Source organism: Orbicella faveolata, unplaced genomic scaffold, assembly GCF_042242905.1.
Source record: "Orbicella faveolata isolate gen_17 unplaced genomic scaffold, um_ofav_v1 contig_24, whole genome shotgun sequence".
Taxonomy (NCBI): Eukaryota; Metazoa; Cnidaria; class Anthozoa; order Scleractinia; family Merulinidae; genus Orbicella; species Orbicella faveolata.
In genome coordinates, this window is record NW_028301552.1 from 21,095,965 (window position 1) to 21,109,603 (window position 13,639).

At 40.5% G+C, this 13,639-nt stretch overlaps 1 protein-coding gene and 1 pseudogene across 2 annotated transcripts; both read left to right on the forward strand.

The window, feature by feature from the left end:
• The first annotated feature begins 1,105 nt into the window (after positions 1–1,105).
• LOC110044649 (E3 ubiquitin-protein ligase TRIM45-like) lies at positions 1,106–5,394 on the forward strand. Its single transcript, XM_089292026.1, has one exon. It carries the CDS (start codon positions 1,965–1,967, stop codon positions 4,293–4,295), a length of 2,331 nt encoding a protein of 776 aa, XP_089148152.1. The 5' UTR covers positions 1,106–1,964; the 3' UTR covers positions 4,296–5,394.
• A 989-nt stretch (positions 5,395–6,383) lies between these two features.
• LOC110044655 (uncharacterized) lies at positions 6,384–13,391 on the forward strand (annotated as a pseudogene). Its single transcript, XR_016207987.1, has 4 exons — positions 6,384–7,129; positions 7,434–7,499; positions 8,292–8,503; positions 12,840–13,391. The product of XR_016207987.1 is annotated as an uncharacterized LOC110044655 (transcript).
• Positions 13,392–13,639: the final 248 nt, after the last annotated feature.

The following is a 13,639-nucleotide window of genomic DNA, read 5'->3' on the forward strand; positions in this document are numbered from 1 at the left end:
CTAGGTCAATATCATACTTTTATTCATCGGGCAAATACACAGAACTGTCTGATTTTTAATCCAATTTTTCTCTGATCTCGTCTCGTTACTTGGAGGAACAAATGAAATGAAATGAAATCCCACCAGCCACCTGTACTCCCGTAGAAATGAACTGTCTCTTTGGAGAAAAAAATTTCGCGTGTTTCTCATTCAGTATATATCTCAGTCAGTAAGGCGCCTTTCTAAAAGTCCATAACAGTACCTCAGTAAGTCAAGAACAATTGTAAGAAACATTATGCACCCTTAGCGGGAGTTTATTTATGTATTAGTCATTCCAAGAGGCTATGATTGTCAATCCAAGAAAGACCTTCTCCAAAAGTCTCAAAAACATTTTACGTTCCCCCCTGTCTACTCCCGATCAAACTCCCGGGGAAGATAATACACCAACGGTCTCTTATCTCACTGAGGCAAAATATCATTCTCTTACCGGCGTAGGTCCAAAACAAGAGACCCACTTCTCGCTCAACGTTTCATGCGTGTGTGTTAATCACTGTTGCGTTTTGTGCCGGCTTACACGTGAGTTAGATTTCCAGTTTAGGAGCTAAATAGTAATCACACCAAGTTGTCAATGACATCATCAGAGTTGCTTATTATTCCGTCATTCGCTTCAAATATTGTATTTACTTAGTCGTTTCAGTTCAGGCAACCAATATTTGCCACACTTGAACTAAAGCTCTGTTTTTGTGCAATGATTCGATTTTTCTTAGAGCTGATTTCTAAACCTTGTAACGAAGCCGGGAACCAAGTTAATATTAGACAAATGAGTCCAAGAAAATTTGCAATTGGAGTTTAACTCCTGAAAAACAAAACAAAACGACAAAAGAAAACGTTATTACGTGTTTTCCAGACTTCATCATTGCAAGTCACGTTTCGTTCCGGCATCACGGTTAAGTAACAATATAATTTATAGTTATTCTAACAAATACGTTTTTGTTTAATTTGAAACATTTTAGAATTATAGCTTGAAGCCTCCTGTATCACATCGACAATTAACTATGTATTGATATTAGAATGAGAGCGCAAGAGTGAAGTGATCCTATAGTACCCCCTGCTGCATGCACGAATCAAAAAGCAATGCATTCTCAGAATATTTTTCTGGAGTGGATGAAATTTCAACATTGCTTTTAGTTCCCCACTTCCTGTGTGTTTTTACGTGGTATGTTCACTTTCTGTTGTCGAAGGAAATTGGCTAGTACACGCGATAGTTGTTTTTCCTGAGAAGAAGCAAGGCCAATATAGAGAGGGAATCGTGTTCTCCCGGCGTGAAATTTATGCACATCTTGCGCTGGCCCATCCATTACTGATTGCTGATCAAAAACTAAACAAAATAAGACAGAAGCGGAAAAAGCACAGACGCCACAGTGTCTAGCCAAACAGGATGACCAGAATAAGCGGCAAAAAAGTTCAAATAGCAGGTTTTTAGAATGCTTTTACATTGTGTCACACAATATCGACTGTCAAGAAGATTGCGTGGGTGCTTTCAAGAATTTACATATGTAAACTATTTTACAAAGCGGCTTGTTGGGAGATTACTCATTCAGTCATAGAATTCAGCTCGATAGACTCCACATGTGCTATGAGCAGCTATTTTTTTTCAGGCGCAATTTTGTTTATTTGCATTATTTTATTCCTTAATGTCAGCTAGGCTAAAGAAATACCGAGTTGCGCGATAAAAAAGGAAAAAAAAAAGAAGTTATTTTGAACAACCTAAGTGATTCGTGATCCATAACGGATCTATATAAAATATCATGATAACAACCTCAGGGAATACGTAGCCGTAATTCTTAAGCTGCCTTTGATCGCCACGTCGGTACACGGAAATATTCGCACCGTGTTAGCAGTGGTGTCATTAGCGGGGAACATCTAGACTTATTTTCAACGCGTTTCTGAGTTACAAGACCTGTTAACAGACTTGGCCGACGAACATGAAAGACTCAAACGGTCCTGCAACTGACAACACAGTGGATAATATACTTAAAAACCTTGAATCCTCGATAACGTGTCCACAGTGTTCCGACGTTTTCAAGGATCCTCGACTGTCCGTCTGTTTGCATAGTTTCTGTTACAAATGTTTGGAGAAGCTGTGGAGTCAAGATGCGTCCGACCGTCTATTTCGATGTCCAATTTGCCTGACAGAGGAGACCGCACCAGTCGAGAGCCCAGCTTCCGAGGTGTCGGAGTCGCCGTCAAATCTCCACCTGAATCGCCTCCTGGATCTTAGCAAGGTTAAGAAGTTGAAAGAACAGCAAGGACTTTGCGACAACTGTGCAGAAATGTCCATGTTGGAAGTCTTCTGTTTCGACTGCGACGTTTACCTTTGCTCGGCATGTATGAATGCCCACTCTCAAATGACGGTGAAGAAGAGACACCGGCAGCGCAAGCTGCAGGAGTTTGAAAGCGTCGACTACGACAGGCTGTACAGACGTCCTATTTATTGTGAGCACGAACGAAAAGACCTAGAAGGTATTGAGTTTTATTGTCCCGACTGCGATGTCTACATGTGCGCTTTGTGCAACATAGTTGACGAGGAGTATCACACAACACAAGACATTCAAGAAATAGGCGACAGAGGCAAGGCCGAGATCAGAGAAAAGGCCGCCATTGTCCGCGAAAAAAGTCGCCAGATTCGAACGGGAATTGAGAACGCGGATAGACGAATGACAGAAATCGATAGGCGCGTAGACGCACTAAAGAATGAAGTGAACGCAAAGGTCGCCAATCTGGTACAAATCCTTACAAATCACGGCAAAGAGATGATTCAAGTGTTGGAAGATATTCGAAGCGACAAGAAAGACAAACTTCTGTCGCAGAAGAGACAGTTTGAGACCCTTGATACTCAAACAGCCAGCTCACTCGAGTTTGTGGATTCTCTTCTGAGGAGAGAATTCGCAGCCGAAATTATGATGCTGAGAGATCGCGTGATTTCTCGACTGGAGAAAATGGATGATTTAATTGTCGACACGCGACCAGTGGTGGGTGCCGCCGTAGAATACATCCCCAATCCTTCGCTTGTAAGCACCCTGGAGTCTGCATCCCTTGGGCAAATTGTCGTGAGTAACACAGATCCACTTTCCTGTTTCGCAGAGGGTGAAGGGCTCGGGAAATCTTTCGTCGGAGAAGAAACGTGTTTCGCCGTGACAACTCGTGACCTGAAAGGCGAGGTGTGTTACAGCGTCGCTGATCGTGTCACAGTGCAGGCCTCGTCCATCTGTGGAGAAGTCATCGATGCTGAAGTCAAAGACACGGAGAATGGCCTATACGAAGTAACGTACGTTCCCAAGGTGGAAGGCATCTACACCCTAGTGGTTAAAGTGGGAGACCAACACATACAGGAAAGTCCATTCGAGTTGATCGTCAAGCCTCCAGTGATGCTTCCATTCAAGTCATTTGGCTCAGTCTCCGGCGCCAACGGCCTGTTCACCCAGCCCCACGGAATAGCCATAAGCAGCACCGGGGACATAGCTATATCTGACACGCAAAAACACTGCGTGCACTTACTGAACTCCAACGGCTCGAGCAAAATGGACTTCGGAGGCGAAGAGCTTGACTATCCAGTGGGAATTGCTTTTGACATCACAGAGAAAAACGTCATCGTGGCTGACAGAGACAACCATCGCCTCCTTGTATACAGCACCAAAACTGGCAAATTGATCAGAAAAATTGGTCGCAAAGGCAGTGCGGAGGGACAGTTTGACGGGCCGTCAGGTATTTCCGTAGACGGTGAAGGTCGAATCATAGTCGCCGACTGGAACAACCACAGAATCCAAGTGTTCTCGCCCGATGGCATGTTCCTGTTCAAATTTGGAGACACCGTGAAGAATAAATTGAAGCACCCGAGAGCCGTTACTTTTTGCGACGTGCGAAACCGCTTCGTCGTTTCGGACACCGGAAATAATGTCGTAAAAGTTTTCGGCCCGAAAGGCAAGTTTCTTAACACCGTTGGAAAGCCGGGAGTTAGGAAGGGAGAGCTCTACAGCCCTAGAGGAGTCACCGTGGATAACCTAGACAGAATCGTCGTTTGCGATTTTGACAATCATCGCGTGCAGTTCTTCCGATTCGATGGCACGTGTCTAAATTCGTTCGGCTCTAAAGGCAAGGATCTGGGACAGTTCAATCGCCCAATGGGCGTAGCTCTCCTCAATGATGATCAACTTGTAGTTAGTGACTGGGGAAATGATCGTATACAAGTGTTTTCCATGATAGGTCCTCAAATGAAAGTTTCCCTTCTTAATGACAATAATAATTTCACCATGTGATGATTTGTCTAATTGGTTAGAGGACTTAAATTAGAAGTTTACGTATAGCTCTAGAGAGCTTTATGTACTGTACTATATCATATATTACCCGTGTTACTGAGATTGACAAATAGGCATGTATAAAACTAAGAATTTATTTTGTTTCGATTCATCTGTCGCAATTGTAAGGGGATCGATACCTCTCACGAAGGCACCTAAACAGGATGATGCTAACGTATATTGTAGCTTTAATTTGTTTTGAAAGACATATAGTAAAGAACACAACTTGGCGTTAACGTTAGAAAGAGCTTTTAAGCTCTTGTCAAGATAGCGTCCAAGTAAGGATGTCCATCTTGCTAGTTAAAACTAGCGAGATGGACGTTTCTGAGGAAGGCAGAAACGAAGCGTCTAGTTTGCATTTTGCATTTGTAGAGCTTGATATTCTTGATATTCGATTCCGCTTAAACAAATCCGCATGCAGGCCCAATACTCCTGCAACAACATATTTAGCATGCAAATAGCTAGTGTTTATATATAGAGCTCAATAAGTTCATTATAATCGCAACTCATATAGCAGGTTCAGCAGATGACAGGAATCAGTACAGCCGAAATATGAAATCAGGAAATTGATATTTCCATATATATTACATAATATAATACTTTCTAGTTGAGTTAATGCGGGGTCTCAGAAAAAGAAACTCTTAATACTAGTGAAGGGTTGAGAACCCTTCCCAGAGCCAGCCAGCCGTTTTACTGAGAAAGTGTATTCCAAATTGGAAAACAAATGTACGGATTTTAATCTTACCTATTCGACGTGCTTCTTGCATATAATTTTTGTCCTTAGATTTGCTGTGTTTGGTTTGCTCACATATATAACTCTAATATTGCATTTTATACCAGCTAATGAGCTGAGCAATTCATTGAGCTAAAGTAAAGCTTTTTTTTTTCGATTAATTTTGGGCCTTTTGTTCTAGTTGTAACGGTATGATTTTTGCCTTTATTTTTTCCGAGGGACTGGGGTTAGTGGATTAGGAATGAAAAAATCTTGCGTATCGAACAAACATTTCCATTTAATTTACAATTTGAAGCAAACAAAACAATAAATTTCCGTGGACAAGTACGATTCGCAGAAACAATGCATTACCTATGCTAAACTTGGCACAGGTTTGAATTTTCTCTGTTAGCAAATAGTTCTTACTTTATTCATTGTAAGTTGTCAAAAGCAACTTCTATCTGATATCACTTTAAATTTCACTATGTGGCGCCGAGAAAAAGAAAATATTGCTACATGTATTTATAACGAAAAATAACAATTGAACTGCGTTTTACTACGTTTCCTGTTCCTTCCAATCTGTGATCACCAGAATTGATGTCAAAAAAAGAACGAATGAATATTCCTGCGGTACTGATTAAGAGAATCACAACTTAATATATTCTGCAAAGTCGCATGCAAATTGCTAAAGCTATTTGCTCGGTTTTGAGTCAATATTTTTCTAGTTTTGATTTCCTTTTTAAGCTATTTCCATGATTATTTAAATTAATCCGGTACTTTCAACTTTCCCTCCATACAGATAAGTCTTACGACAGTAAGAAACCGTTTCATCCTATGATACGCGATTTAAAAGTCAGCCTGGTGTTGACCACGAAAACTGTTCTTGAAAGCATCGTATCGTTTCATTGTCTTCGTAGTCTAAACATCCCAATTTCACACTCGCTAAAGTCATGTGGGAAAGCGGGATCGAAGCCAAACACTCAAATGCGCAGTTGTACACGCACTGAGTTGTCGACATTTTATGGCACAGTAAAATAATCCAACAGATCAAAACGTTAATTTTATCAAAACGTGAAAAATACTTCTCTGGCAGTAGCTCTTTAGAGAAACTGGCTGATAACCAAACAAATGATCCCTAACCAAGTCACGGTCAAGAATAAACGACAGAACATGTTCAAGTGACGGGATTTTCGCGAAAATGTTTACTAACATTAACCTATTGCAGATCCACACGAGCGAGCATATTGTACTAAAGAGATACATCAGTACTGGCAGTTGATTGTCAACAGAGGAGAACGGAGGAGATAATAGCAAGACACGACTAAGACAAGGTTAGTGTCAATTTCGAAGCATTGAACTGTTTTAAAGAACAGTATAGCTGAGGTAGTTCTGGCTATCAACTTTGTGTCGCCGACCAGAATTAAGTCCAAAACAATTGCGTTTTCCTTTTTAAAGTAAACTAAGAGGGCAATTCGAAATGTTACCCCTATAAAGCAATTTGATAATGACCTTCCAAACGAGAGTTTGTAAACGTATGGGGAATTAGCAATCAAGCTCTCGACTTTATTTGTGGCAAGCAGTCTCGGAGAATCACTGCATGTCGACTGTTTATTTCAGTTCGTAACTGACAAACTTTTCTTCTGTCGGTATTGTCGAGATCACGAGTTGAACAATACTTGCCAACACAATTAGAGTATTGACTTCTTTTTTTGTGGAACTGACCTCAAAAAAAATATTGCGGGAATCAGTCTATCAGGTTCAGTCTCATCGTGAATTCAGTTCATTCCTCTTTGATATCATTATTCAGTTTGGGGGGAAATTGTCGCAACAGTATCTTCGAAACAATCCTTTATTTTATATAATTCTTACCCTTACCATGTTTCTGCATTTCCGAGTCTAATCTTCTTATAAACTTAATGGGGCTACTTAAATTTCAAGCAGATTTACAAAGTTTGCATGTATAGTTTACTAACAAAATGTTTTTTGTAGTATCACCAACAAGCAGATTTGATTCACTGAGTCCATCATGCAGTTAAGACATGCTTTCCTCTTGTGTTTGGCCGTCGTTTGCCATGGAAAATCGGTAATCACATTCTCTAAATTTTTAATCGATTTTTAGCCCACAGATGTGGCAAATACATTAGGAAAATCAGGTTTTCCTTGGCTTCCCTCGTTTGTATAAAGTATGGCAGATTATTGTTAGTGTGATAAGCTAAAGTGGACATTGTGTTAAGGCATATGGAGTTTATAATTTAACCTGGTAGACAGTCTAGTTATTTCTCAATAAAACGAATGTCGGAAAAGAGTATCTCAAAAAGAATACACTGTAACTATTCATACTGTATTCACAATATACTCATTTCTTTTCCCTGCTTTGATCTTAAAAGACTAACGTGTCCACGAAAGATCCTAAACAACTGGACGCAGGGCAGAAAGAAGATTCCAGCTGTAAAGTAAGTGGCCCTTTATTGTATTATTAATCTCATGTATACTGAACATTTTCCCGTGGACACCTTTTGCGGACACATAATAATCTGAGAGGTATGTATGAAACCAAGGTTTTGTTAGAGATCGGCAGAACCAATTACTGTGGATTGAGTGAAAAATTAACCTTTGTGAAACAGTTGCCGCGTGAACAAGGTAACCAGATATAACTGCTAATTCATCTATTAAAGCGTCACATTTAGCCTGCGTTGCACCCGGACGTGTCATAAAAGTAAAATCCCCGATATGGACTATACCGTGGTTTAGACTGTCTTCGACGCAGGCTAGTCACATCGAGAAGAGTTAAATTATATAAATAAATATACATCCATCGTGACTTTTTGTGCGTACCTGTTAAAGAGACTGTGTTGCAGCTGAGTGAAGTCTTTTTGTTACGTTTTGCTACGAAACTTAATGTTAGCAAAGAAATTACTTATGGATTCACAGCTTTATTACAAACAAATGTGTCTTCCAGGAGCTATAATTAAAGGTATCAAACGAGATTAACTTTGAAAATTTTTCAGCCTATACTTTTCCAAAATCCATATAACAATCCTTTTAAATCTTCTTCAATTTCTGTTCATCCACACCTTCTTTTATACTTGTTATCACTGAAATGTTCCTTTACTGTTTTATATTTTGGTGGCCATTCTCTTTCGATTCTCTTGCGTCCGCAAATTTGGCTAAAATCTGTGACACGTGCAGTGCCGCTAACCTAAATGTCAGACATTTTCAAGCAACGCAATTCAATTTCTTTGCAGGGAAACCTTTGCCCAGGAAAAACTGCAAAGGCCAAACCAAGGTTTTGCGTCGATCATCTAAGAAATGGCGCCAACAGCTGTGGCTACTACAAGATTTACGATGCTGCCGGGAATGGATTCACTGTGTACTGTGATATGCAGACTGAGCCTGGTGCAGCATGGGCTCTTCTCATATCTTGGAGTTTTAAAAACAAGGGTTTCTCGCACTTCAGGTATTATTGTCTTTATAGTTCGCGTTATCTCTACCATCATCGCTGTTTCCCCAGACAAGAAAGCCATAAATAAGAAAGGAATACACTAGGGAATGATATCGTGTTGAGAAAATATCGAAAAAAGTATAGAAAGTAGCAAATAAATGGTTGCTTCTACCAAAAAATAACGTATGGGCACTGAGATTTGAAAAAAAGTAGGAAAGGTTGAAAGTCCATATTGAACAATTGGACGGGGCTGAGCAAAATATTCGTTATCTGCAAGAGAAAGCACGATATCTTGAGATAACCGAGTTCAATAATTGTTCTTATCATTCAATCACCAAGTTTGTTTCTATATTTAAACCACTTCCTTAGGGACCGTTCATTTTTTATAAGGTAGGGGGGGCTGGTGGGATTTGGGGGGGGGGGCTATGCGAAAATAAATGGCTTTCGAGGGGGGGCCATCCCAAAAAAATAAGGGAAAAAGGGGGGGTCACGTGAAATATTTTAGTAAAACTTTAAAATGGCATGATGTTTGAATATCAAAAAAATTGCTATAGAATAAACATAGAAGGCAGGATACAAATTTATTATAAACTTTCCATTTGCTTTAAAACAACGTTTGGCGACAAAAAGCATTTGTAGCTACTGAAAAGAAGTATTTAACACTGTTATTTTCGAATGCAACTTTCACTGGCAGTCATCTTCATCTTCGCTGTCGTCGAGTTCTTCGTCGCCGCTTGTGCTGCTATGGGAGTCTCTTTCGCCAATGCTGCAAGAAGCAGCAATGCTTTCCGTCAGAGTGTACTCTTCAGGGTACATGAAGGTGTAAACATAATCTCTGACTTCCTGCTCAAGGTTGGTGGTGATTCTGCTTCTTGCAGCATTGGTGAAATAATTCCCTGTGCGATGTATGGCCCATCTCTTCTAAATAACGACGTGGCAACATGCTCAACTTCAATAAACTCTTCCGGGACGGCCGTTCTAGGAGGGTGCACAAGGCATTGCGGAAGATCATTTCCTAGCGGGTTTCCAACACAGATTCCATAAACTCGTTGGACGTTGTTTTCAGTCCGCTTCCTCTTTCTTTCATTTGACTTTCTGCGGTTTTCTTTTGTCCTTCTCCTTTTGTTGATGTGCTGTTTGAGTATGCCCTTGAATATGCTGTTATAATTGCTCTTCTTATTTTCTAGTGCTTCCATGTCCTGCGTGACCTTCGTCAACTTAGCTTCTATAAATTTGATCTGTTTTACATTAAAACTGTGGGCAAATTCTTCGCCCTGCTTTAAAGCAAGTCCATTGCACTGAAAGAGTGTGGAATCGTGGCATTCAACTTTTCCACCATTGCTCTGTGTTCTTTGATGGAGAAGTTCAGTTTTCTTCCATCACTGGGCTTCAACTGGTACCCTGGCATGGAAAACTCGCTCACTCACTCGCCCTTTCTGAACAGCCATCCGCACTTAGAAAGATTGCTTCTTTTGCTTGTAAGATGTCAAACTGCCTGGATCGTTCAGCTGTAAACCTTTTCTTAAACGACTCGTCGCTTTCGCCATTATTGCGCATTTTGGAATGAGCCTCTTTCATGATTATTATGGACGTGCCCCGTTCTACATCGTGCAAGACATAGCAGCACTCAACTAACGTCAAGGAGCTTAAAGCAAAAATACGCACTCAACGTATAGCATCAACCCCATTTTAAAGACGGGGTTTGCAAAAGAGGAGGAAATAAAAAGGAGGAATAAACCTATACATCGAGCAAGAGAAACACAAGCTCGATCAGATAGCTGCAAGAAACATAGGAATGTCTCTAGACAAACGTATAGCTTTCTCAAAGTAAAGCTACGGCGTCTCCGAAGGAAATCGTAGGAGAACAAATATGATATCCGTGATAACGATCTACCTACTGTGCTTGCAAACAGTTCTAATCACAGCCGGGCCCGGCGTCACAATATAGAATGCAAGTAAGCAACATGTTCACGGTAAATTTCATATTTTGTCCCTCAAAAGCAAATTCATGGAGATTTAAAAGCATATCTTGCAATAGAAATGAGCCTAAACAATGCATAAACACATGGCAAATTACAGGTGTCAAACTCAACGAGTCGACATGCAGATAACAGCGGAAACCATGCAGACCTATGACCTGTAAAAATTTGCCATAGCACGATCTAACGGCTCAACTCCACTAAAATTCCTCCTTATTACACAACATGAAGTGCCCTTCATGAATACGAGTGAAGCGACAAGAAAGGTCGAGTGACCGAACAGAGAACGGTAAATGTACAAATGTCACGAACCGTAAAAGTCTTGTAGGCTAGTCAACCCCATTTTACCTTGAAAATAAAGAAATTTTAAACCATAGATAAATTTAAACCACAACAAGTATGCTAAAATTTATAAAAAGTAATCCACTATTTGCAAGATTTGAGAACACTCGTAGCTTTTTGTTTTACCTGGACAGGGCAACATTTATACATGCCTATCACTAGAGTAGAGGTAAAAACCTTCCAAATAAAGACATCTGTAAATTAAATGTAACAATGTGTTTCACACAACACATCAACAGATTTCCAGTTTTTTCACAACACTTCGTACTTGGTTCAGTATCACAATGCAGGAGCAAGGAAAGACTCTGTTCCAGGCCACTGTTACTTCCGTAAGATTGAGAAGTTTATGAATGAGCACTATGAGGAGGGGGAGAACTACAGAGAGTTTCTAAAGTTGTCCTGTCAAGAAAAGGTAGGAGAAATTTGTTCTTTTTGTTGTGAAAGGACTGCATCACCCATAGAAAGATATCCTAAACCAGTTCCTGACCATTCCTGCCTACCGGAATACCACTACCTCTCCTACCAGAAGACCCCAAAAGAAGGGCGTGATCCAGATGACTGGCAGCCAAGGGTCCAAGCGAAGAAAGAGCATGGAGGTGGCAGGTTGGTTTTATCTGACCCAGAGAGCGTTGCTCTATTTGCAGATAAGTTTATTCTCAAATCAAAGTTTGTGGTGGATTATCTTCAGCATCTTGAAGTGCTGGAATTTAAAAGGAAAAGGAGAGCAGAAGAAAAGGCAAAGTTAAGTAGGGACGCAAAAGATAAATCATATGAGGATTATCCTTGGACTGAGTTGTGCGAAGATCTAACCAAGCTTAAAAAGCAACGTGTTCCAGAACAAAACAAGTACTTGAACCACCACGGGCTGAAGCAGCATTTGAAAAGCAGCAAGAGTGAGAAAGTAAAGGCAATTGTAAGACATTCATGCTTGCGGCAGAAGAGTCCTCTCAGAGCTGGCCAACCAACACTGAGAAATGCCAGGACATTGACACAAAATGACAACAGGGTAAGTGCTGACAGCAGTGAAATGGATGAAAGTGACAGTGATGAGTATGACAGTGATGCCATTGACTCTAGGGGAGAAGATGACTCAAGTGATGTCATTCTTGCATTCATCAATTCAGATGAGGAAGATACCAATGAGAGGCCAAATGCCACACGCTCAGGGCGAGCCATAACTAGGAGATCCGAAATTGACTTCTCTTTCTTTTGACTTGTTTTTTAAACAACAACTCTCTGTAGTATAGGGATTGTAAATATTGTCTTCATAGTGAGCACAATAACGTGAAGTAGGGGGATAATAGAGAAATATTAAAAAAGTTGAAATCTAAATATTGTTTGTTCGATTTTTTTTTTTTTTTGGGGGGGGGGGTCATCCCAAAAAATGACTGCTATAAGGGGGGCCATGTGAAAAAATTGGTAAGCTGAGGGGGGGTCATGCGATTTTTAAATGGTGCTTCCCAAATCCCACCAGCCCCCCCTCCCTCATAAAAAATGAACGGTCCCTTAGAGCGAAGCGATCTGCCATTTTTCAAACAAGAGCGTGGTTAATATTACGCATGAGTGGAATATTTGCAGCAAAACAACTTTAGACCGTATTACGCAAGAGCAGACCATTATTTGTAAACCGTTTCACTGGATAAGAGAACGCAGGCTCTGGCAACAAGAGTGTGGAGGCAGTTATTTGCAGATCACGTGGTGGGCCCTTGGCCAATAAAAAAAAAAAAAGAAAAGAAAAATAATGCATCGAATGATATAATACCAGTTGTTTGTCCTAACTGCTACCAGCTCTTAACAATATCTTAAAGGACACTAACAAATGAAGCGATCCTGATCGATTATATATGAAAAAATGCAGCACTGGGAAGGAAACAATACCAGGCCCCCCAAAAAGCTACAGTAAGGCCAGTTAACTGGCATGGACCAAAAGTCTACATTTTGAGCATCAACTTTAAGAATGAAGTTGTCGGTGAGGTTATTTTTCCTGCTGCTGTAATTGAGATTATCATTTTCAATTTTGTAACCAACAGGAGCTCCCCTCTCTCAGTCAACGATCCGGTCAACGAAAATTCGCCAAACTGGTTCCTTTATCGACTGACAGCTGACCGAATGAAGTCTGAGAGACGTATCAACCCACTGGCGGGCTACCTGCAGTTTTGACAAATACGGTATCAACCATTACAAAGATTACATCCGTGGACGGTTTGCGGAGACTGATATCTTCGCTTTCCTAGGTAGAGGTATTTGTCTCAAGACCGAGCTTGTGAACATTCGTGGTCACATGGGCATACGCAAGACAGCCAGGTTTTGGCAGGTTATCAGCACGTACCTTCTACATATCGACAGCTCCCATAAAGGTTGCCAGTTTGATCCAACTGTTGGTTCCGTGTCAAGTGAAGATGACTTTGGGTTTTACCACACAGCAAATCCCAAGTTTACCTGTACCATGAATGAGGACTCCACCACACAGTGGTGGTTCGGTGGCTATCAATAGTTCATTGTGCGTTGTGTTTGAAGTCGTAGTTTCTTTGGGCTATCGCCAGTTTATGGAATAAAATAAAGCTCACAATGAACAAAGTTAATTAGTTGTCAACTTCTTGAACGATTTCAATTTGCTTTAAGGTGGGGCCTACTAGATACAATTTGTTTTTTCCTTTTTAGCGCGATTTACAATGGGGAAAAAGGTCTCTATTTGAATCGAAATGAGAGAAAACTATGGGTAATTAACCACGCATTTAAAGAAATGATTAAAAATGTTGACGTCAACATTATTTATCCAATATATTTCTTCACAGATTTCATTTCTTCAGAATACAACTACAAATTTGCA